The sequence below is a fragment of the Podarcis cretensis genome (assembly GCF_951804945.1).
Source record: "Podarcis cretensis genome assembly, chromosome: 2".
In the NCBI taxonomy this organism is placed as follows: Eukaryota; Metazoa; Chordata; class Lepidosauria; order Squamata; family Lacertidae; genus Podarcis; species Podarcis cretensis.
Window position 1 is genome coordinate 21,668,110 of NC_137171.1, and position 23,603 is coordinate 21,691,712.

Here is a 23,603-nt window from a genome sequence, read left to right on the forward strand (position 1 = left end):
CTCTCAGCCTAAAAAGCAAGATGAGCGCCGTAACCCCATAGTCACATTTGACTGGACTTAACTGTCCAGGGGTCCTTTACCTGTTTACCTTACATTGTGATGTCCAAAACTATTGGTGTTTTAGTTTCACTTTTGGACTTAGGCAGCCGTTATACTCAGACCTTTTCAATAATATCAGCCAGCCGTAGCTATAGTACATCGCTAGGGCTGGTAGATGGAAGGAAGTTATTTCAACTTGGCTAGTAAATAGGAAGTGGGTATTTGCATGTGGTATATAAGGATTTTATTCAAGTTAACCAGGCAAGGCAAGTTTTTGGGTGGTTTGAGTGGTGATGGTTTTGTTGCTACATCGTAAGTGTTCAAATGGGTTGTTGGTTTTTTGAGGTCTTTTTAGCAAGTGACTTCAGCTCTAGCCGCTTCAAGCCAAAGCACCTTCACTTTGTGTGTTTGGACGCCTTCGTTTTTTGTGAAAGGGCTGCGGCTTGGTGGTAGATTGTGTGCCTTTTGTACCGACAGTTCCAGGTTTGATCCCTGGCGGGACTGGCAACACCCCCTGCGTGAAACTGCTGCTGGACAGAAAGCAGTGTGTCTCTGGGGTTGTGGGTGTTTTGGTGTGCTGCCAAAATAAGCTTGAAATAAGCCTTGAAGCACGGCCTTGAAACGCATCCTTGAGGCACACTTGGCAACATCTGCTTAGCAACCAGAATTCTGGCCGGCCACAGGTGTCCTTATCAGGGCTACTCTGGAGGAGGAGAGGTGCAGTAGTGTGAGAGGCAGTCAGTGATGGTCCGTGAGCCTGTCTCTCTGGTCGGATGCCTGAAGGGAGCAGAGATCTGTATATCGCTCTGCTTCTTATTTTATACGTAGACCCATTGCTCTATATGCAACTTGTAAATAATAAAAGACTTTAGAGGAGAATTGGGAAGGTGAGGGTGTTATTCCTGTCTTGGGAATTTACCGGACTCTGCTGCTGCGAAGGTGCAGGGAGACTTTCTGAGTCGCTTCTGCTGAGACGAAGAAAGGAACCCGTCGAGAGTTTGCAGCTCGCACCCTAACAGTGGGGAGGAGAAGCAGCTCTGTGATCCATCTCTTCTTGTTTCTAGGTGGCGCCGGGGTCTCCCTTGGGCCCCTTCAACCCGCTGTGCCGATGGAGACCTACTCAGGGGTTTGCCAGTCCCCATTTCTTGATAGCAGGTAGGTCACCCGCACTGGCGTCTTCTCTCTTAGACCACCAGCGGTGGAGCCCTCTGGATGTTGCTGGGCTCCAACTCATTCTTGATCTTGTTTGTGATGGCTGGGGTGGTGGTGGAAGTTGGGCTCCAACCGCACCTGGAAGGATTCCCCCCACCCCTTGGGTTTAGGCACTGCTCCTATTCCATTCAAAGGGACGCGGGTGGCGTTGTGGGTTAAGCCACAGAGCCTAGGGTTTGCCAATCAGAAGGTTGCCGGTTCGAATCCCTGCGACCGGGTGAGTTCCCGTTGCTCGGTCCCTGCTCCTGCCAACCTAGCAGTTCGAAAGCACGTCAAAGTGCAAGTAGATAAATAGGTACCGCTCTGGCGGGAAGGTAAACGGCGTTTCCGTGTGCTGCTCTGGTTCGCCAGAAGCAGCTTAGTCATGCTGGCCACATGACCCGGAAGCTGTACGCCGGCTCCTTCGGCCAATAAAGCAAGATGAGCGCCGCAACCCCAGAGTCGTTCATGACTGGACCCAATGGTCCTTTACCTTTACCTATTCCGGTATCCCTAAATCTTTTATCCAACATGCCTTGTGTTTCTCTCCTTCCTCCCCATGTAGGGAGAGGAGTGGCTTCTTTAGCCCAGAGCAGTGTGAGCCAGAGAGCCCTTGGGCCAGCAGCTCTGCGGCGTCCACCCCCACCACGCCCACCACGGAGGGGGAGAGCGACGGGCTGTCGTACAACCAGCGGAGCTTGCAGCGCTGGGAGAAAGATGAAGAGCTGGGAGAGCTCTCCACCATCTCGCCCGTCCTCTATGCCAACATGAACTTCCCCAACCTCAAGCAAGACTACCCAGGTGGGTGGCTCTTTCTTTTCCTCTCTCTCTCTCTCTCTCTCTCTCTCTCTCCTCCCTGTTTAGAGAAGTTTTTAATGACTGATGTTATAATGTATTTTCAATCTTTTGTTGGAAGCCGACCAGATGGGCAGAGTATAAATAATAAATTATTATATTATTATTATCCTGCCCACTTTCTCTCCTGTGGCATAACAACAACAACTTATTACAGTGGTACCTTGGGTTACATACGCTTCAGGTTACACACGCTTCAGGTTACAGACTCCACTAACTCAGAAATATTACCTTGGGTTAAGAACTTCAGGATGAGAACAGAAATTGTGCTCCGGCGGCGCGGCAGCAGGAGGCCCCATTAGCTAAAGTGGTGCTTCAGGTTAAGAACAGTTTCAGGTTAAGAACGGACCTCCGGAAGGAATTAAGTTCTTAACCTGAGGTACCACTGTATTTATACCCCACCCATCTGACTTGGTTTTCCCAGCCACTGTAGGTGGCTCCCAACAGAACATTATTATTATTATTATTATTATTATTATTATTATTATTAATAATATAAAGCGCTAAAATATCAAATATTAAAAACTTCCCTAAACAGGGCTGCCTTCAGATGTCTGCTAAAAGTCAAATAGTTGTTTATTTCATTGACATCTGATGGGAGGGCATTCCACAGGGTGGGTACCACTCCTGAGAAGGCCCACTGCCTGGTTCCTTGTACAGTGGTACCTCGGGTTACATACGCTTCAGGTTACATACACTTCAGGTTACAGACTCCGCTAACCCAGAAATATTGCTTCAGGTTAAGAACTTTGGTTCAGGATGAGAACAGAAATTGTGCTCCGGCGGCGCGGCAGCAGGAGGAGGCTCCCATTAGCTAAAGTGGTGCTTCAGGTTAAGAACAGTTTCAGGTTAAGTACGGATCTCCGGAACGAATTAAGTACTTAACCCGAGGTACCACTGTAACTTCGCTTCTCGCAGTGAGGGAACCACCAGAAGGCCCTCGGAGCTGGACTTCAGTGTCCAGGCTTGAATGATAGGGCCGTTCAGGGCTTTAAAGGTCAGCATCTTGGCGGCCACTCCCAGTCACCAGCCTAGCTGCCTAGTGGCCTGTCTTCCTGCCTCTCCCTCAGTAGAAGTCTGTGATGCTCTAAGGAAGACGCTTAGCCAGCGAGAGCAGTGGTATGTTCTGCGGCTCTGCATAATAATGATTATGATGCTATTATTTAATATGCTGCCCATCTGACTGGGTTTCCCCAGTCACTGTGGGCAGCTTCCAGCACATACAAAAACGTAACAAAACTTCCCGATAAACTTCCCTAAACAGGGCTGCCTTCAGATGTCTTCTAAAAGTCAGATAGTTGTTTATTTCCTTGACATGTGAAGGGAGGGCGTTCTGCAGGGAGGGCGCCACTGCTGAGAAGGCCCTCTCGGTTCCCTGTAGCTTCATGTCTCGCAGTGAGGGAACCGCCAGAAGGCCATCGGAGCTGGACCTCAGTGTCCGGACTTGATGATGGATTTGCACAGATTTGCATGGTGGGTCTCAAACGATCTTGAAACCACACTGGCCTTTCTAGAAGCTTCTGTCTGTCACTTTGCCTTCTTTCCCTCAGCTTTATATCAAACCGGTATTCAAAATCTCTGGACTTGGAAGGTCTTGGGCCTGCGTGTAAGCCTTGTTCTCTCTCCTCCGTTTTCCCCATCCCTCCACAGATTGGTCCAGCCGTTGCAAGCAGATCATGAAGCTCTGGAGAAAGGTGCCGGCCCCAGACAAAGCCCCATACTTGGTAAGTGGCCCGTGAATACAGGATTCAGTTTAATTTCAAGAGGATGGCCTCCTGTTTGTAAGAAGAATTAAATTAATTCGCACTCTGCAAATTACTCTGCAAGTCACAGTCCTTGGCCTGAAAGCAAGATGAGCGCCGCAACCCCATAGTTGCCTTTGACTGGACTTAACCGTCCAGGGGTCCTTTACCTTTTTAAAAGTTATTTTCATCTTATACATTGGTACCTCGGGTTACAAACGCTTCAGGTTACAAACACCACTAACCCAGAAGTAGTACCTTGGGTTGAGAACTTTACCTCAGGATGAGAACCGAAATCTCATGGCAGCAGCAGGAGGCTTCATTAGCAAAAGCGCGCCTCAGGTTAAGAACGGTTTCGGGTTAAGAACGGACCTCTGGAACGAATTAAGTTCGTAACCCGAGGTATCACTCGAATAAGTAAAATCAAAGTGAAATGATGACACTTTTTTTTTTAAAGTGGCCAATTATGTGATTTAGGAAAGGAGCATTCATCCAACCTTGGGTGGGGGTGTTTTTCCTGCTATCCTTTCTCATTTCGGGTTTTTCTCTGCAGCAAAAGGCCAAAGATAACCGGGCAGCCCATCGCATCAACAAGGTGCAGAAGGTAAGCCAAGGGCAGTGGCGTAATCAGTAGATAGGGTAGCATGGGCTGAGCAGGAAAACCCAATGGGGAAGCTGTGCCAGAACCACCGTGTAATTGTCTGTGGAACTAGTTCCTGCGCCAAGAAAAATGTAAATTATTTGTGTGGCCTTCGTGTGTAGGATTCTTATGTGATAGGTTTTCTTGTTAATCAGTTCAGAAGCCTTGATAGCAGAGAGTCAGGAGTTAGAAATACATATGTGAGATTTTTTGTCTTTAAGGCCCCCCCCCCCCAAGATTCTTTGCATTGCTACAACAGACTAGTACAGGTACTTTTCTGGAACCCCTGTAAAGAGGGCAGAAACTCTAGGTCCTCTCTGAGGTTCCTTTGGGTGCATCTCAGATGCTTTCCCTCCTGTCCCTGAGAGCAGAATATGTCCCATGGCCTGGGTTCCCCCCCGTTTCTTCCCTTTTCACCGTGTGTGTGAGAAGGTGTCACCAAATGGGTGTCTTGTGTGCTCGGGTGTTGACGGCGCCCTTTTGACGCTCCGCCTCTTCCTCTGTCTTTCGCAGCAAGCCGAGAGCCAGATCAACAAGCAGACCAAAGTCGAGGTGCTGCGCAGGCCAGACCGGCCGGCCCTACACTTGCGCATCCCGCCCCAGCAGGGGGCGCTGCCCACCGCGGCCCCCCAGCCGCCTCCTCCGCTGCCCCCTCCTCCTCCCGCCGCCTCTGTGCCAGGGCAGCCGCTCTACGTCAGCAACGCCACAGCTCTGCCCAGCGGGTCCGGCGGTGTCGAGTCGCCCAGCGAGCTCTTCCTCAAGCTCCCCTCTTCTGCCGCCAGTGCCCAGCCCCCCGCTCCAGTGCCTTTGCACGAGCCCTACGGTGTGGCCTGCCCCCCGCCGGATTCAGGTTTCCCCTCTCCCTCCTCGGTGGGCCAGAGCCCGACAGTGCCTGCTGGCTTTGCTTCGTCCTCGTCCTCGTCCTCCTCCTCTTCCTCCGGACAGTCTCCGCTCCTACCGAACCCTCGCCCAGCCCCGCAGCCCGGGGACTTCCAGCCCACCCCTCCGGGGACCCCGAGGCACCAGCCCTCCACGCCAGACCACTTCCTCAAGCCCCGCTGCCCCACCGGGTCCTTGGAGAACCTATCAGTGCCCGGGAGCCCTCAGCGGGCCGCCCTGCTGCTCTCGCCTCCGCCTTTTGGGGAGCTGAAGAAAGGGTTGGACATCAAGAAGGAAGAGGCCGGGCCGGGGATCTGCTCCCCCAGCTATGGCTGCAGCTACGGCGACTCGCCATCCGGTGCTCACCACCTGGCCGAAATGAAGGCTCCGGATGTTTTCAAGGCCCCGCTCACTCCCCGCCAGTCTCAGGTCGAGCCGCAGAGCCCGGGCTTGGGGCACCGGCCTCCCGACGCCCACCCTCTGGCCGCGTCTCCCCCCAGCCAGACTGACCTCTACCGCCAGTCGCCGTACCCGGACCCCTACGCTCAGCCTCCCCTGACGCCGAGGCCTCAGCCCCCGCCCCCGGAAAGCTGCTGTGCCCTGCCACCCCGCTCCTTGCCCTCCGACCCTTTCTCCCGCGTCCCCGCTAGCCCCCAGTCCCAGTCCAGCTCCCAGTCTCCCCTCACGCCCCGGCCGCTCTCCAATGAAGCCTTCTGCCAGTCCCCGGTGACCCCCCGCTTCCAGTCCCCGGACCCCTACTCCCGCCCCCCTTCACGGCCGCAGTCGCGGGACCCTTTTGCACCCCTGCACAAACCCCCTCGCCCCCAGATGCCGGAGGCCGGCTTCAAGCCCATGCCCGGCTCCCACAATACCCTTGCCTCCGGGGGCTTCCCGGCAGGGCCGCCCTCCTCCGAAGCCCCCCCTAAGCCTGGCCCACAGCCCCAATTTTCTCGTTCCCCTGGGGCAAGCGTCTTCCCAAGCACTCAGGCCCAGCAGATGCGCTTCACCTTCCCGCCCAGCGAACCGCTCAAGAACTCCCCTTCCCACGGCATCAACAGCCATTTTGCCCCCGGCAAGCCCCAGAGCACCAGCTACGTCTCCTCACCGGGGTTCCACCAAGCTGGCAGCCCCCTCGGCCCTGGCAAGGGCACCGCGGACTCCTACAATGTCTCTCCGCTGCGCCCGCCCTCAGCTCTGCCCCAGCCGCAGCCGCCGCCTCAACAAGATGGCTCCTTGGCCTACCTGCCGCGGACAGGCCTGGTGCCTCCAGGCGACAAGAGGGAAGAGGGAGCGGTCGGAGCTGCCAACCGGGAGCTGCAGGAACTGCCAGCCAGCCAGGAGGGGACGATGGGCAGCAATGCCACCCAGACAGAGATGGAGAAAGTTCGGCAGGTAAGCAGGGCTGCTACTTGGCTTCAGGTACGATATGATAATCTTTATTGTCATTGTCCCATACAGAACAACGAAATTGAAAACAATATCTACAGCAGACATTCAAAAACCAACAAGCCTGCTATCCTAGCTATCCCAGCCTGGTTAGCCCCTTAAAAACTCTGATACCCCATAACTGAAAATGGGAGAATCTGGTGCTTAGAATGATAGAGGAGACAAAACAGGGTTTTGTTTTGTTTTTTAAATTATATTATAATAGCAAATGTAAGAGGAACAAACAAACAAAGGATAAGTTTAGAAGAAAGTTACTATTAAGTTAATTTGGAGATGGTATTTAATACCGGTAAGATTAAATCAACTAAACCAGGAATATTTGGTGTTATGTTGGAAGGGATGCCAAGAAACTGGACAAGGATTTTTTATTTAAAATTTACGTTTAAAATTGGTGGGCGTCTTATACACGGATAGTGCGTTGGGGGGACGTGTGATTGGTATCTCAACAGCTCTGGGCAATCTCCCCCCATTTTCTGAATTTGGAGTCCCCCAACTTATACATGTGGTGGGGGGCATTTAAATAAGCACAATTTTTTTTGCAAAGGGTGTTTAAGGAGATAACAGAAATCAGAAAAAAAAGCTGACTGAAAGTCCAGGGGTAGCATTATTGTCAATTTATGATGGGGTGGAAGGTTCACAGGCCAGGAAGAACTTGCTCACAAATTTATCTACAGCTACATGAGTTATAGCTAGGAAGTGGAAGGGGCAAGGGAAATATAAAATGCAAGAATGGTATAAAGGGGTGCGGGATATAGCTATTAATGGTAAATTAACACGTACTTGCCGATCGCATGGTCGGTGGTTCGAATCCCCGCGGCGGGGTGCGCTCCCGTCGTTCGGTCCCAGCGCCTGCCAACCTAGCAGTTCGAAAGCACCTCTGGGTGCAAGTAGATAAATAGGGACCGCTTACCAGTGGGAAGGTAAACGGTGTTCCGTGTGCTGTGCTGGCTCGCCAGATGCAGCTTGTCACGCTGGCCATGTGACCCGGAAGTGTCTGCGGACAGCGCTGGCTCCCGGCCTATAGAGTGAGATGAGCGCACAACCCTAGAGTCTGGCTAGACTGGCCCGTAAGGGCAGGGGTACCTTTACCTTTTAACACGTGCTATTAAGGCAAGATGGGGAATATGCGGGAGAAATTATTTTGAGGAGATGTGGAAGGTATTTGTGGAATCTGTACTGTTAAAATGGAAAGGGGTCAAACCATCACAAGAGGTGTTGAAATTTTGGGAGGCTGGATAGTTACAATGGAATGGTGTCTCGTGGGCGGGGTGAATTTATTTATTTATTTATTTATTTATTATTATTACTTTATCAAAATAAAAAAGTAATAATAAAAGGGAAAGAGAGAAAAGAACATAAAACACAGTCAGCTTACATTAAGAACACAATGACCACCAATGCATCCATCTTAAATTAAACAGGTAAGTTGGCGTAAGCCCTTCAAATGTCCAAATAGGTTATTTCCTGTAATGGAATAGGGTACTTGGCCTTTAAGCTTGAGTGAAACCCATAGAATAAGTAGAAGTTTGGGAGCGAGATGGGGAGGTCATGGGAGAGGCAGGCCCATGCCTTGTAGCATCCTTTTCTCTACGGGGGCAGGCCTGATCCTGGAGCAGAAGCTGGGCCAAGGCCTGAATCCTGAGAACATTTTGATGTCTTCTTATATCATTTCATAAAGCAGCCAACCCTTGAATGCAGGCCAGCGTTGCCCTCACATTGCAGATTACAGGAACTAGGGCTGAGAGAGAGGCCAGTCTTAACTACAGTGAGCTTACTCAGTTTTTAGCTAAGGGTAAGGTTCAAACCAGGGAGTGCCCAGCTCCAGTTTGGATGCTATGCCATGCTAATCCTCCAATGGGTTGTCAGCCACAAATTCACCAGGTTCTGCCCCTAAACCCTGATGACGGCAATGATCTGAATTTGGTTATGGTATACAGTATATTTCATTCATTGCATCTTAAATGATGATGATGATTGACCTAGTGACACAAAGTTCTTCGTGAAAACAGCTGAGCTTCACATTACATCAACACATTCAAGTGCATTTGTAGGATCGTCAAACGCCATTGATTTGACACTCTTTTTATCAGAGTCTCCCACACTTTCCCCAGCCATTCTGGTTTTGAAGGCTTCTCCTTACATTTCCAGCGATGAGCAAAAACCATTCTAGCTCATTCATGACCACCCAATGTTTCTTTCCAAGAGCTAAGGGTGCAGACCTAATCCCACTTAACACGGGAGTAAAGCTCCCTTGAAGTCAGTAGGAATGAACTCTTGAGTAGCCAGGGTTCTGATTGCACAGTAAATCTGGAGTAACGTTTAAGAAGGCCCAGAAATGCATTAACATTAGTAAGGGGTGATATTGCTTGAAGTTGCACAATCATTTTTTGCAAAACATGTGATAAGCGTTTGGTAACATGGCAACCACATGTGGAAGCAGCCTGCTTTTTTTTGGCTTTTTTTTTTTGGGGCACCGTATCAACAGTTATTACGTCCAGCTTTTGAAATCTTAAGTTCAGAGGTATTAAGTGCCATCGCATTGCCATTTTCATACCATTCTCTCTCAATGTTGAGCTCGCAGTAAACTGAATTCCTGGTCCCTAAATAATACCTCAGAGGGATGCGGGTAGCGCTGTGGTGTAAACCACTGAGCCTAGGACTTGCCGATCGGAAGGTCAGTGGTTTGAATCCTTGCGGCGGGGTGAGCTCCCGTTGCTCAGTTCCGGCTCCTGCCAACTTAGCAGTTCAAAAGCACACCAGTGCAAGTAGATAAATAGGTACCGCTCCAGCGGGAAGGTAAACAGCATTTCCGTGCGGTGCTCTGGTTTCGCCAGAAGCGGCTTAGTCATGCTGGCCACATGACCCGGAAGCTGTACACCAGCTCCCTTGGCCAATAAAGTGATATGAGCGCCGCAACCTCAGAGTCATTTGCGACTGGACTTAACTGTCAGGGGTCCCTTTACCTTTAAATAATACCTCACACCTGCAGCACTATTGCATATTAAAGCAGAACATATTTTAGAAAAGATCTGCATACAAAATCAGTTTTTAGGAATATGTTGGATTCCTGAGAAGTGGATGTTTTCTGACTTGTGTGATTGACTAAATTGTTTACATAAATATTTTCATAAACCAAAAAACTGAATACAGAACCCTGGCCCTTTAACCACCTGCACACTGCAGGCCAGACTGGCTATATATTACGATTTGATTTACTTGCACCCTGTTTGGCTTATAGATCCTGCTCCTTCCAATTAATCCTTGCTTGCCTAGCCTGTGCTTCTTTTCCTTTGTGGCGCCACACTTTGGGCTGCCTTGAAGTACAATCCGGCTGCCCCTTTTGAGACCCTCAGACTAACAGCCTGCTCCCTGTCTCTCCGGTTACCTCCCATCAGCGGCAGAGACTCCGCGAGTTCCTCATCCGCCAGCAGATCCAGAGGAACAACTTGAGGCAAGAGAAGGAAAGTGCAGCCGCAGCCGCCAACAACGCCCAGGCGTCGTGGAACCCGGAGGGTGGCGGGCAGGCCTTTGAGCAAATGAACCGGAGCATGACTCCTTATCCAACAGTGCAGGTAACGCGTGAGGCCGGGGCATATTATGGGTTTCTTAGGGAGGCCCCCTCCATCTACCTTCACCCCCCCCAAAAAAAAAACTATGCTGTCAAAAAAGCGACTGACATCCACATGGGTCTGTCTTCCCCTCTCCCTTTATCCAGGACAAAGGAATGCTTGGCAGCCTGGGGGGCGCCCCAGCGGGGAGCAAACTTCCCAGTGGAGTGATGGGGCAAGGGCCCTATGTGCAGGACGAGCGACTTGCCCGCCCCCCTCCATCAGCGACCCCTTCTACCATGGATATCAATGGCAGGTGAGTCGCGTGGTGCCATTTAGGAGGCCAGACTCCAGGGGCTGGATAACCAAGGGCAGGTTCTCTGTCGGTGTGCGATCCTCCCATTGAGAACTTGCTCTGACCTGTTTTACAGTGGTACCTCTGGTTACGTACTTCATTCGTTCCGGAGGTCCGTTCTTAAGCTGAAACTGTTCTTAACCTGAAGCACCACTTTAGCTAATGGGGCCTCCTGCTGCCGCCGTGCCGCCGGAGCACGATTTCTGTTCTCATCCTGAAGCAAAGTTCTTAACCCGAGGTACTATTTCTGGGTTAGCGGAGTCTGTAACCTGAAGCGTATGTAACCCGAGGTACCACTGTACTGCATTCACCTGAGGCAGATTAGATTCCTATGCTTTGCTTGGAAACAAAGGCTGCCTGCAGGAGGAATTCCTCTGGACCGTTGATGAACAAAACATGACAGACCCCTGCCCCAGAGAGCTTACAGTGTTGGCCGTGAAAGAAGGGAAAGATGACAAAGGGCTACCCTAAAAGATCAGAACTTCCCCAGAGCAGAGTAGGCCAGCTCAGGGAACTTCACTAAAGGTTACAAGTGACAGCTCGGTCAGTAGAGCATCTTAATCTCAGGGTTATGGGTTCGAGTTCCACATTGGGTAAGAAGATTCCTCATCGCAAGGGGTGACCAACTTTTCAGTTATTTGATTCCGTTTGCCTGACAGGCTGTTGTCTTGGAGGCGGGAGGTGCAATTGCAGGCCATGTGGCCTTACTTCAGTAGGCAAATGTGGTTTGTTTGGGAAGGGTGTCCCCATTGTGGTTTTCAAGCAGCATGGAAAGTGGCCTTCTGTCAGAAGTGATTATGAGGCACCTCTACCTGAGAGTCCCCACTTGTGTCCCGTAGCTGACATTTCTCTCTCTCTCTCTCTCTCTCTCTCTCTCTCTCTCTCTCTTTGTTCCTTCCTCTTCCAGGTCTTCAGTGGCTGCCGCGCAGCCATTTTATCCCCGCGGTGTCTTCCAAGCCCCGTCTCCACAGCAGCAGATGTGGCAGCAGCAGCAACAGCAGCAGCAGCAAGCTGTGTCCATGCGACTCTCTGTCCCTTCGCGCTTCCCCCAGCCCCCCACCCAAGACTTGAGCCGGCAAGCCCTAGCAGGTCTTGCCCCACGCCTGCCAGGCCCCGGAGAGCAGATTCAAGCCTCGACCGGCGCTCTGGGAGCCCAGTTCATTGAGCTGAGGCACAACATCCAGAAGGGAGTGCTTGGGAGCGGTACGGGGCCCACCTTTGTCCAGCAGAACCCACAGGCTCGAACCAGATTCTTCATACCTGGGAATGACGGTGCCAGCCAGGCTTTGAAATCTCCCGTTATGCCCATGCAGACTCCTGTCCTGGGAAGCCAAGGCCTGCAAGCCCAGAAGATGTCTGTCCCTATATCATCCTCTCCTCAGCAGGGGGCAGAGATGAGCAACAACCACCATCCCCATGCCAAGGCTGTGTCCCAGTTGATCCTGCCCCCTGGAAACTTGGAGATGCAACACATCCCGCCCCGACCACTCTCCTCATCCGGCCCTAAAGATGTGCCCATTACCTCAGCTGCCACTGACGCTGCCCCAGCTGCTGGCAGGAATCAGCTAGGCCTGGCCGGCAGGCAGCTGCCCTGTGAGGTGCCGGTGGAGCCGGACTTAGACGACGACTTTGATTCCCACAAAGACCTGGAGGACGACGACGACTTGGCCAACTTGAGCCTGGACCCGGACGTCGCCAAAGGCGACGACGACCTGGGGAACCTGGATAACTTGGAAACCAACGACCCGCACCTTGACGACCTGCTGAATGGAGATGAGTTTGACTTGTTGGCCTACACCGACCCGGAACTGGACACCGGGGACAAGAAGGACATCTTCAACGAGCACCTGCGGTTGGTGGAATCAGCCAACGAGAAGGCCGAGCGGGAGGATCTGCTCAAGAAGGAGCCCTCGGCCGGACCCTACCTCAAGGAAACGCCCTCGGCCGGCGTCGGGAAGCCGGGTGAGCCAAGGACGCCATCGTTGCCCAGAGATGAGGTGCCCAAGGCGAAAGAAGGGCTCGGCCTGCTCCACGTTCCCTGCCCATCCTCTGCCTCAGGGGTGCCACCGCCCTCCCCCATCCTTTCAACACTCAAGGCCCACAGCGACGTGCTCGATAGCAAGCTGGTCAGCCTGCCGGCCGATATCAAACCCAAGATAGAGGAAGGCTGCCTGAAGCCGTCGCCTTGCCAGTTCAACACTGGTGCCCCGGAGAAGCTTCCTATCAAGTCTGAAGGGGCCGAGAAAATGGCAGCCGCCTTGGCGGTCAACATCAAGCCCGGCCAGGGCCTCATGAGCCCCGGCGGAGTCCGGCTGGGCATGACGTCGTTCCACGGCAACAGCCACGCTTCCATCTCCGACAAGGTCCTCTACGGTGCCCCCGGCCGGCCGCCGCTGGTCCCCGTGCAGATGGCCAACGCCGGCAACTCCATTCTGGAGAAGTTTGAGCTGGACGGAGGGCCCCTGAGCCTGGCCAACTCTCAGCAGCACTCTCCTGCTGATGACCTCGACAAGATGGAGAGCTCCCTGGTGGCCAGCGAGCTGCCTCTGTTGATCGAAGACCTGCTGGAGCACGAGAAGAAGGAGCTGCAGAAGAAGCAGCAGATGTCAGCCCAGATGCCCGGGGGCTCCCAGCAGCACCTCCAGGCTCACACCATGTTGGCTCACTCGGCTCCCCCTCCCCAGTCTCACGACGGGCAGTTGGTGAGCTCCCAGCAGCAGCTGCAGTTGGGAATGGTGGCCAGGCAGCAAGGGATGGTGGCCAGCCAGCAGCTGATGCAGCAGCAGCAGCAGCAGCAGCGACTGGCTGGTCCCCAGCAAAGTCAAGTCCTGGCCCCGCATATGGGGGTGGCTCAGAACCAGGCTCATATGCTTGCCGCCCAACATAGCATCCAGGCAGCGCATGGCCAGCAGAACCAACAGCAGCAGGTCTTGGCCCAGAAGCCCATGCCGGGGGTCCAGCAGCAACAGCAACAGATGATGGGGCTGAAGCCGCAGCAAGTTGTGATGCAACAACAGCAGCAGCAGCAGCAGCAGCAGCAGCAATTGGCTAACAGTTTCTTCCCAGATACAGGTAGGAGTTACGAGACTGCTTTTGTTCACCAGCCTTTTGTTTTTACCAGGGCGGTGTGAGTTTTTATGGATGGGATTGAGTGGAGCTTAAAACAAAGGTTTAGGATCTGGCACTTCATTCATTGGCCAGGTCTGCCTGGAAAGGAGGACTCTAGATCAGGCCTAGGCAAACTCGGCCCTCCAGATGTTTTGGGACAACAACTCCCGTCATCCCTAGCTAACAGGACCAGTGGTCAGGGGTGATGGGAGTTGTACAGTGGTACCTCAGGTTAAGAACTTAATTCGTTCTGGAGATCTGTTCTTAACCTGAAACTGTTCTTAACCTGAGGTACCACATTAGCTAATGGGGCCTCCCGCTGCTGCCGCAGCACCGCCTTTGCACTATTTCTGTTCTCATCCTGAGGAAAAGTTCTTAACCCAAGGTACTATTTCTGGGTTAGCGGAGTCTGTAACCTGAAGCGTCTGGAACCCGAGGTCCCACTGTAGTCCCAAAACATCTGGATGGTCGAGTTTGCCTATGCCTGTTCTAGATATATAATGAAATAAAAAGGATGTTTAAAATAACCTTTGTAAAAAACAACAAAAAACAACAACCCAGAAGCTTTTCTTTTGGGAATTACAGGGACAGAACTACCTAAAATTTATAGAAACTTATTCATGTATGCTGCTACAGCGGCAAGAATGTTACCCGCCCCAAAATGGAAAGAAGCAGAAGTCCCAGCAAAGGAAGAATGGATACAAAAACTTATGGAATATGCAGAAATGGTGAAACTTACCGGAAGAATAAGAAATCAAGAGAACGTATTTTAAAAATAAAAGAATGGAAATGGTTTATTGAATATTTACAGATAAATTATAAACAGATAAAAACATTGGGAGGATTATTGTAATAAGCTGCAGTTTCATAAGTGTATATATTTAAAAAAGATGAATAAATGAGTAAATTAAGTTAATTTGGATATGCAGAAGATATGAAAAACAAATTTAAGGAACCGCAGAAAGAGGGAGAAGGAAGTCAAGTTTTGAAATGTCAAAATGATTGTAAAATTAGTGAAATGTATAAACTTGAAAAGTACAAAATAAAAATATGTAAAATGGAAAGGAGGACTCCGGGAGATGGAGGCTGAGCAGTTTGCATCTCCCACAGATTCACCAGCTGTTGACTTAAAGCAGTGTTTCCCAGGCTTGGTTCTCCTGCTATATTCGGACTACAGTTCCCATCATCCCTGAACACTGGTGTTGCTAGCTAGGGATGATGGGAGTTGTAGTCCCCCCCCCCAAAACAACAAAAAAATCTGGAGGCCTAAGTTTGGGAAACACTGACTTAAAAAGGAACTGCGCAGCCATGAACATGTTGGCTTGCTGGTAGCCTTTCTCCAGGTTGTGCCTCGGCCCCACATTCTAGGAGATTATGGTTTCAAGGGGCCAGCTGTGTGCTGGCAGATCTCACGCAGCAAACGAATGAGGCTCGGTTGTGAAGCGGCCATGTCTGGCCTGATCACTTCTTGATCTCCTCCCCTCCCACAGATCTGGATAAATTTGCTACCGAGGACATCATGGACCCCATCGCCAAGGCCAAGATGGTGGCTCTGAAGGGTATCAAAAAAGTCATGGCGCAGGGCACCATTGGAGTGGCTCCAAGCATGAATCGGTAGGTACCCAGGGCAGGAGGCCCAGGAGCCTGGATATATGTGTAGTTCGCTTTTTCTTTCGTTTAGCTCAGAGGGCCTTGCTCCGGACTCTGGATTTAAGGTTTTCTGGAGTCTGCTTCTCAGACCAACACTGGCTCTCTTCATTCTGTTCCCCTTCTTCCCCCAGGCAACAAGTCTCCTTGCTGGCTCAGAGGTTGTCCGGAGCGTCGTCTTCATCTGAAATGCAGAACCACATCCTGCCTGGCTCTGGAGGACAGGTGAGCAGGGATTTGGCAGGCCCTCTTCAATTTCCCTACACTTTTTTAACGGATGGGTTTGGGGAGTGCTGGCTCTTTTGGTTGTGGGATCGGGGGGGGGGGAACTGTGGCAGGTACCACTGCAGATATTCTGATTCTTTCAAATCCCTTGCAGGAACGGAGCAATGACCCAGCACAAGCTCGACCAAACCCACCCACTTTTGCACAAGGTGTCATCAGTGAGTAGTTGGCAGAAACCAGTCCTGAAAGGGCTGTGGTGTTGCTTTTCCTTGGGTAATGCTCCTGCCCACCTGGGCTTTTTGCATACATAGCCTCATAAGCCATCTATTCCAGATTGCTTAGATCTGGATTAAGGACTTCCTCCTGCTTCCAATCACAATTCCTAAACTGGTAGCGTTTTGCTGACAGCAGAGGGTGAACTCTGTTCTCTTTGTTAGTGCTTTTTAACCACCTGGCAGCTTTGGATAATAACAAAGAACAGATAAGTTGTGTGTGTTGTTGAACGTGCAAGAAAGTACAGTGGAACCTCGGTTTTCGAATGTAATGAGTTCCGGAAGACCGTTCGACTTCTGAAATGTCCGAAAACTGAAAGCAGAATCGTCAGTACAATAAGGAAACTCAAAATGGAAGCCACGTGGCATGTTCGGCTTCCGAAAATTGTTCAAAAAACCAAGCAGTTACTTCCGGGTTTTCGGCGTTCGGGTTCTGAAACGTTCGTCAACGGAGACGTTTGAGAACCGAGGTTCCACTGTGGTTGCGTTACAACGGAGAGGCTCTGAGCTGCAGCAGATGCAAGCTCCCATGTTGCAGGCAGGATAGATTGCATTACAGGGGCGCATGGGTTGTTGTAGTCATGCATGGTGAAGAATCGCTGGCGAGGCTGGTTCTGTGATTGGGTGAAAGGTTGCAGGAATGAAGATGTGCCTTTTGTGGCTCCAGCACAAAATTGGGGATGTCAGTGGAGGTTATTGGGTTTTTTTTGTTTTGATTATGTATTTTGTGCTTTTATATTGTGCTTTTATCTTGCAAACCACCCTGAGACCTGAGAGTATAGGGCGGCATACAGATTTAGTAAAAAATAATAACAATTTATCCGTGGGATGCAAGTTCTTCAGAATCTGAGAGTCTGAGGACCGGAGGGCCTTGCATAGCCTTCGTAGGCTAGTACAGAATTTATTAAGTACCAGATGCAAGGCGTTTCAACTTTTCCCCTATGTCTTCCAAAGTATATGGCCTGACCTGTCTTGCATGTCTCCAGCTTCCAAAAACCAGTGTTTCTCATCCCCCCCACTCCCCCCCCCAGATGAAGCTGATCAGCGCCAGTACGAAGACTGGCTCCTCCATACGCAGCAACTCCTCCAGATGCAGCTGAAGGTGCTGGAGGAGCAGATAGGGGTGCACCGCAAGTCCCGCAAGGCCCTGTGCGCCAAGCAGCGGACGGCGAAAAAGGCCGGCCGGGAGTTCCCCGAGGCTGATGCCGAGAAGCTCAAGCTGGTGACGGAGCAGCAGAGCAAGATTCAGAAGCAGTTAGATCAGGTAAAGCACCCAGATTAGCTTGCGTCCGTTTTAAGTCCAAAGGCCACTGCTCTCGGCACGACCGAGAAAACTAAAAAGGGGTCTGTGGAGGACCGGAGGACTCGCGATAGAGGCAAAACGAACCCCACCCCGCAGTGGTTTCCTGCCTCTTCCTGAGTGATGAGATGCTAGGAGGGAGAGAGTCAGGTCTTGCATGAGCACAGGGTGCTGGAGTCGGGGAGGTGCTAAGGAAGAAATGTGGGTGGCCAAGGGTAGCGTCAGCAAATCAGGACGCGGGTGGCACTGTGGTCTAAACCACTGAGCCTCTTGGGCTTGCCGATCGGAAGGTTGGCTGTTCGAATCCCCGCAACGGGGTAAGCTCCAGTTGCTCTGTCCCAGCTCCTGCCAGCCTAGCAGTTTGAAAGCACACCAGTGCAAGTAGACAAATAGGTACCCCTGTGGCGGGAAGGTAAACAGCATTTCCGTGCGCTCTGGCTTCCGTCACAGTGTCCCGTTGTGCCAGAAGTGGTTTAGTCACGCTGGCCACATGACCTGGAAAGCTGTCTGTGGGCAAACGCCAGCTCCCTCGGCCTGAAAGAGAGATGAGCGCCACACCCCATAGTCGCCTTAACTGTCCCAGGGTCTTTCACCTTTTACCAGCAGTCCATGACACCTGGTAGGGATGGAATATTCACCTGGGCAAGGGGTGGATGGGAGAGATTGGAGGAGTCTATCTGCTCTGTGCAAGTTTCTGTGCATTTTATGCTTCGGCAGAAATGTCGGGTCTTAAGAAGCATCCAAGTATCCTCCGCTGTCCAAATTCCATTTAAAAAAAAAAAAAAACCTTGGGGAAGAGCTGTAGGTCCGTGGAAGAACATCTGCTCCCCCTGCAGGAAGGTTCCAGATTCTACCCCCAACATCTCCATGTGGGACTGTGTGAGACTCCTGCCTGAGAGTCAGTGTAGAGAATATTTGGCCAGATGGACCCAGTGGTCTAATTCAGGCGGGGGAAAGCAGATTCCCACGTTCCCGTGAGTTTCCAATTCTTATAAAACATGCTTTTGCTGCCTGAACTATAGGGCTGGGCTGGTTTTCAGCATCACGATATATCACCAGCTAAAGATCTCAGTACAGTGGAGCCTCAGGTTACGTTACCTTCAGGTAACGTAACTTTCAGGTTGTGAGCACGGCAAACCCAGAAGTGTATACTTTCGGGTTTTACCGCGTGCGCAGAAGCGGTGCCTCTATATGCGGACTTTTCGTGGTACGTATGTACCCCTGGAATGAATTTTCATATCTGGAGGGTCCACTGTATATCACAGTGTCTGATAAAAGGATGGAGACATTGACGGGCTTCACATTTTCTCCTGCATTGTGATTTTTGCATGGTGCGCGCACACATACACACACACCATGATTTGTGATATATTGCCAAGTCAGAAATTATGAAACTGATACCATAATCTTGACTTCAAACCGGTTTCGGGCAGTACAGTGGCACCTCGGGTAGCTGTTCTTAACCTGAAGCACCACTTTAGCTAATGGGGCCTCCTGCTGCTTCCACGCCACCAGAGCACGATTTCTGTTCTCATCCTGAAGCAAAGTTCTTAACCCGAGATACTATTTCTGGGTTAGCGGCGTCTGTATCCTGAAGCGTACATATATAACCCGAATCATATGTACCCTGAGGTACCACTGTATTGTTATAATAAAAAAATGGCTCCCTTTCCCATTTGGGGTGTTCCGGAGCCCGTATAGAGTCCTTAAGTGGGTTTCCTAATGGTAGGAGAAAACAGGTGCACCCCTCCTTGTTGTTTGCTGTGCTTACGTTGTCTCTGCTACCTCTTTCTCTCTGACAGGTTCGGAAGCAGCAGAAGGAACACACCAACCTCATGGCTGAGTACCGCAACAAGCAGCAGCAGCACCAGCAGCAAAGCTCCGCCGTCTTGGCCCTCAGCCCCTCGCAAAGCCCCCGCCTGATGGCCAAGCTCCCTGGCCAGCTCCTCTCCGCGCACGGCCTCCAGCCCGGGCCGCAGGGCCTAGCAGGCCAGGCTGGCTTGCGCCTCCCTCAGGCCGCCGCCATGGCTGTGCAGCAGGGCTTGCCCTTTATGGGAGGGCAGCAGCAGCAGCAGCAGCAGCCATCGGGCGCTTCGGCCCCCAACAGCTTCTTCTCCAGCAACCGCCTGTTGCAGGAGCGGCAGATGCAGCAGCAGCGGCTGCAGCTGGCGCAGAAGCTGCAGCAACAGCAGCAGCAGCAGAACCTCATAGGGCAAGTGTCCATGCAGCAGCAGCAGCAGCAAAGCCACATGGGACAAATGGCGATGCAGCAGCAGCAAAGCCTTATGGGGCAGATCTCGGTGCAGCAGCAGCAGCAGCAGCAGCAAAGCACGATGGGTCAGGTGGGCTTGATGAGCCAGCCCCCGCCTCCGCCACCCACGCCCCAGCCAAGCCAGAATCTGCTCCCCAAGCAGCAAGGACTGCTGGGAAACCAAGCGGGAGTCCTGGTCCAGCAGCTCTCTCCGCAGCAACAGCAGCAGCAAGCCATGCTGGGACACTCAATGCTGCAGCATCAGGGCGTGATGGGGCACCCGGCTTCCCAGAGGCAAATGTTGTTGGCCCCACAGCAGCAGCAGCAGCAGCAGGGGCAGCAGCACCGAGTGCCTCAGCAGCTGGTGCAGCAGGCGCAGGGCATGATGGGGCATCGGCTGCTTTTGTCACCGCAGCAGCAGCAGCAGCAGCCAGGGCTCCTTGGGCAGCAGCAGAGGACGTTGCTGAGCCAGCAACAGCACCAGCCCCTCCTGGGCCAGGGGCCGGCTTCCCAGCAGGGCACCCTGAGCCAGGGGCTGGGCGTGGTCGCCGAACCTCTCCAGCACTTTGCGCAGCACGGGTCTCTGAACCAGCAGCTGCACTCCTCGACTCAGGGAATGCAGCCAGCCCAGCAGCAGCAGGGGTTGGCTGTCAAGGAGCAGCAAGGAGGGCCAGAAGGCAGCACGGCCATGCTGCCTCCCGAAGGAGCAGACGGTGCATTGCAACAGCAGCTAAGACCCCACATGGTGGGCCCAGAGATGGGAGGGCAGCTGCAGATGAGCACTCAAGAGCAGCAGCAGCAGCAGCAGGGGCTGAGCGGCCACGGGACTCCTCTTCCGGAGCAGCCGTCTCAGCTGATGCTCCAGCAGCACGGGGAGCAGCAGAAGCAGTCAGCTGAGCTGGGCCAAGCCCAGCACTTGCTCTTGGGCCCCCAACAGCAGAACATGTTGGGCTCCCTGCAGCTACGGATGCAGCAGCAAAACAGCCACTTGCAGCAGCAGCAGCAGCAGCAGCAGCAGCAGCAAAGCAGCCACCTGCAGCAGCAGCAGCAGCAGCAGCAACAACAACAGAACAACCTCCTCCAGCAGCCATTGCATTCTCACCTGCCTATAGACGGCATTCTGCAGCAAGAGCTGTCGCAGCAGCAGCAGCACCATCGAGATGCAACTCAGGGCCCCCACTTGCTCAACCAGCAGATGGAGCAGCAAGGCCAAGTGCAAAGGATGATGGGACAGAACCTGGAGCAGCCTTCCAAAGGTTTGCCGGGACAGCACCACCTCCAGCAGCAGCAGCAGCAACAACAACAGCAACAACGCCTTCAGAGCCCAGCCGGGCCCTCGAAAACACCAGGGCTGATGATGCAGCAGCAGCAGCAGCAACAACAACAACAAAGCATGATGCTGCAGCAGTCCTCCCCGCAAGGCCAAAGCATCCTGTCCAGCCCTGTGATGGGCCAAATCCGTGCCCAGCTGCAGGGCGTCATCTCCAAAAACCCTCAGCTGCGGAACCTGACTCCGCAGCAGCAGCAGCAGCTGCAGGCCCTGCTAATGCAGAGGCACCAGCAGAACCTGCTGCAGCAGCAGCAGCAGCAGAACCAGGCGCTGCGGCAAGCCAGTCCCTACCCGGGGCAGGCGGCCCCCGAGCAAGGCCAGCAAGCTGCTCAGCACCTCTCCCTGCCGGGCACTGCGGGGCAGCAGCCGCAGAGGCAGCCGCCCCTGGCAGTCTTCCAGATTCGTCCGGAACAGAGTTTCGGTGCCTCGGTGGAGCAGCAGAGGGTCCCGGTGAGCCAGCAATCTGCTGTCTGTCCCCAGCAGCAGGGGATGGTGAGGCTCCCCACCCCTCAGGCTCCCTCTGTCCCCTTGAGCGTTGCCGGCATGGCATCTGGGCAGCAGACGCCACTGCAGCCACAGCAGCACCCGAGCCCTCCAGAGCCAAAGAGACCGTCTCCTTTGCTCTTAGCTAAAAGCCCTGAGCAGCAGCCACCGCAGCAGCAGCAGACTCCCACCCAGAGGCACCAGCCTGCTACTCCCAGCTCCCTGCTGCTCTCCACCCCAACACCCCCGAGCGCGGGAGAGGTGACTCCCGGGACGTGCAGCCTCCGAGACTCCGAGTGCCCCACCACCAAAGAGGCCACAGAGACTGGCACGGCCAACGGGAAGCTGGTAGAAGCTGCTTCTCCCTTGGCGGGAAGGGTGCCCCCACCGCCAGGAGACCTTCCCCTTGTTTGCATCAAACAGGAGCCCAAGGAGGAAGCCTCCCAGTGCGCCCTGATGAGTGGAACCCAGCCCGTCAAGCGGGAGGCGAAGGGGGACCCTGTCTTGGCCCCTGCTGCCGCCGTTCCAGCAACCACCAACAGCCTCACCCGCACCGAAGCCGGGCACCTCTTGCTGCAGAAGCTGCTGCGGGCCAAGAACGTCACTCTTGCAACGCAGCGCTCAGGCGATGTCAACGGGCACGTGGATGGCAAGATCGCCGGGGCGGAGGGCCGGTTGCAGCCGGTGCCAGACGTGCGAGAGGTAAGAGTGCAGGGAAGGAGGAGAAACGGCGGGCAGGGACATCAGGGGGGCGTTGGGTTGGATTTCACTTAGGAGGGGGAGCATTCGGAAATACCGTATTTTTTGCACCATAACACTCACTTTTTTCCTCCTAGAAAGTAAGGGGAAATGTCTGTGCGTGTTATGGAGCGAATGCCTACGGATGGCGGGGGGATCTGCTGCAGTCGTGAGCAGAGGATCCATGGTTCCCCTTCCTTCCCTCCTCCGTGGCTCGCTTTGAAACAGCAAAGCGGGAGAAGAACCGCTGAGTGGGGAGGAGAGAGGGACAGAGAGCCTGCTTGCTTTAAAGGAGCAAAGCGGGAGAGGAGAGGAGCCGCTTACACGAGTGTAAGCAGCTCCTGTCTGGTTGGCTCCTTTAAAGCAAGCAGGCTCTCTGTCCCTCTCTCCTCCCCACTCAGCTGGCTAAATAGCAGCAAAGTTTTTCAGCGAGCTGGGGAGGAGGGAGAGAAGCAGAGCCTGCTTGCTTCTCCTCTTATACCCCTCTTCTGCATTATAACAGCATCCTTCTCCACCCACCCCACGCATGTTCCTTGTCCCTTGAGTGCTTTTCCTTCCCTCCCCACTTAAAACGTGGTTACAAAGCACGGATCCACATGGATCCTCAGGATTTTTGCACTGGGTCACCCCAAATTCGCCATCAGATCACATAGCATGTCCGTGGCTACAGCGTGCACCAAAAAAATCACGCACCCACTGTTGCCTGGGGCCGTAGTGGTGCAAAAACGTGGTTACAAAGCATGGATCCACATGGATCCTCAGGATTTTTGCATAGGGCTACCGCAAACTCACCGTCAGATCACATGTCTGTGGCCACAGCATGATCCACAAAATTCATACATCCACTGTTTCTTTTAGAATATTTTTTTTCTTGTTTTCCTCCTCTAAAAACTATGTGCGTGTTATGGTCGGGTGCGTATAGTGGGCTGAGGCCGTTTAGGGCTTTAAAGGTCAGCACCAACACTTTGAATTGTGCTCGGAAACGTACTGGGAGCCAATGTAGGTCTTTCAGGGCCTATATTGCCAGCAGTCTGGTACGGTCCATAATTTCTCCCCCTCACTGTGTGTATAGAGTGGATCAGCTCAGATTTGGAGGTGGATCTCTACTGGGTGGATTACGAAGGGGATCTTGGATAACTCCAGGCAGGGTAGGCATATGATCCCAGGCAGCAATGCAGAAATTCACTTTTCCTCTTGTCTCTTTTTCTCTCCTCCTCTCCCTTTTTGGGGTGTTCCCTGCAGGATGCGCTGGCAGCCAAGAAGCCCCCGCCGCCAAAGCCCAAGCGGTCCCAGAAAGCCGGGGAGCGAGTCGCCAACTCTCGCAAGAAGCTGCGCAAAGAGGACGGAGTGAAATCCAACGAGGCCCTGATGAAACAGCTCAAGCAGGTACTCTGCGCTATGCAGCTGCTGTGGGAGGGCTGGGTAGCCTTTTAAAAAATAAAATAAAATAACTGAGTTATTGGTATTTATTCATAGATACAGTAGTACCTTGGTTCTCAAACTTAATCCGTTCCGGAAGTCTGTTCCAAAACCAAAGCGTTCCAAAACCAAGGC

The 23,603-nt window shown here is 52.9% G+C and overlaps 1 protein-coding gene across 13 annotated transcripts in view; it reads left to right on the forward strand.

Annotated features, from left to right (window-relative positions):
- The window catches only part of KMT2D (lysine methyltransferase 2D), a 107,152-nt gene that overhangs the window by 55,511 nt on the left and 28,038 nt on the right, over positions 1 to 23,603 (forward strand). For all 13 annotated transcript variants that reach the window (XM_079965296.1, XM_079965291.1, XM_079965295.1 and 10 more), the window contains 14 exons: positions 1,104 to 1,194; positions 1,796 to 2,031; positions 3,736 to 3,809; positions 4,381 to 4,431; positions 4,981 to 6,738; positions 10,188 to 10,364; positions 10,508 to 10,656; positions 11,603 to 13,767; positions 15,294 to 15,417; positions 15,585 to 15,675; positions 15,830 to 15,893; positions 16,979 to 17,211; positions 19,050 to 22,013; positions 23,292 to 23,435. In XM_079965296.1, coding sequence (XP_079821422.1) covers positions 1,104 to 1,194; positions 1,796 to 2,031; positions 3,736 to 3,809; positions 4,381 to 4,431; positions 4,981 to 6,738; positions 10,188 to 10,364; positions 10,508 to 10,656; positions 11,603 to 13,767; positions 15,294 to 15,417; positions 15,585 to 15,675; positions 15,830 to 15,893; positions 16,979 to 17,211; positions 19,050 to 22,013; positions 23,292 to 23,435 — 8,321 coding nt within the window. The remainder of the gene's footprint in view (positions 1 to 1,103; positions 1,195 to 1,795; positions 2,032 to 3,735; positions 3,810 to 4,380; positions 4,432 to 4,980; positions 6,739 to 10,187; positions 10,365 to 10,507; positions 10,657 to 11,602; positions 13,768 to 15,293; positions 15,418 to 15,584; positions 15,676 to 15,829; positions 15,894 to 16,978; positions 17,212 to 19,049; positions 22,014 to 23,291; positions 23,436 to 23,603) is intronic.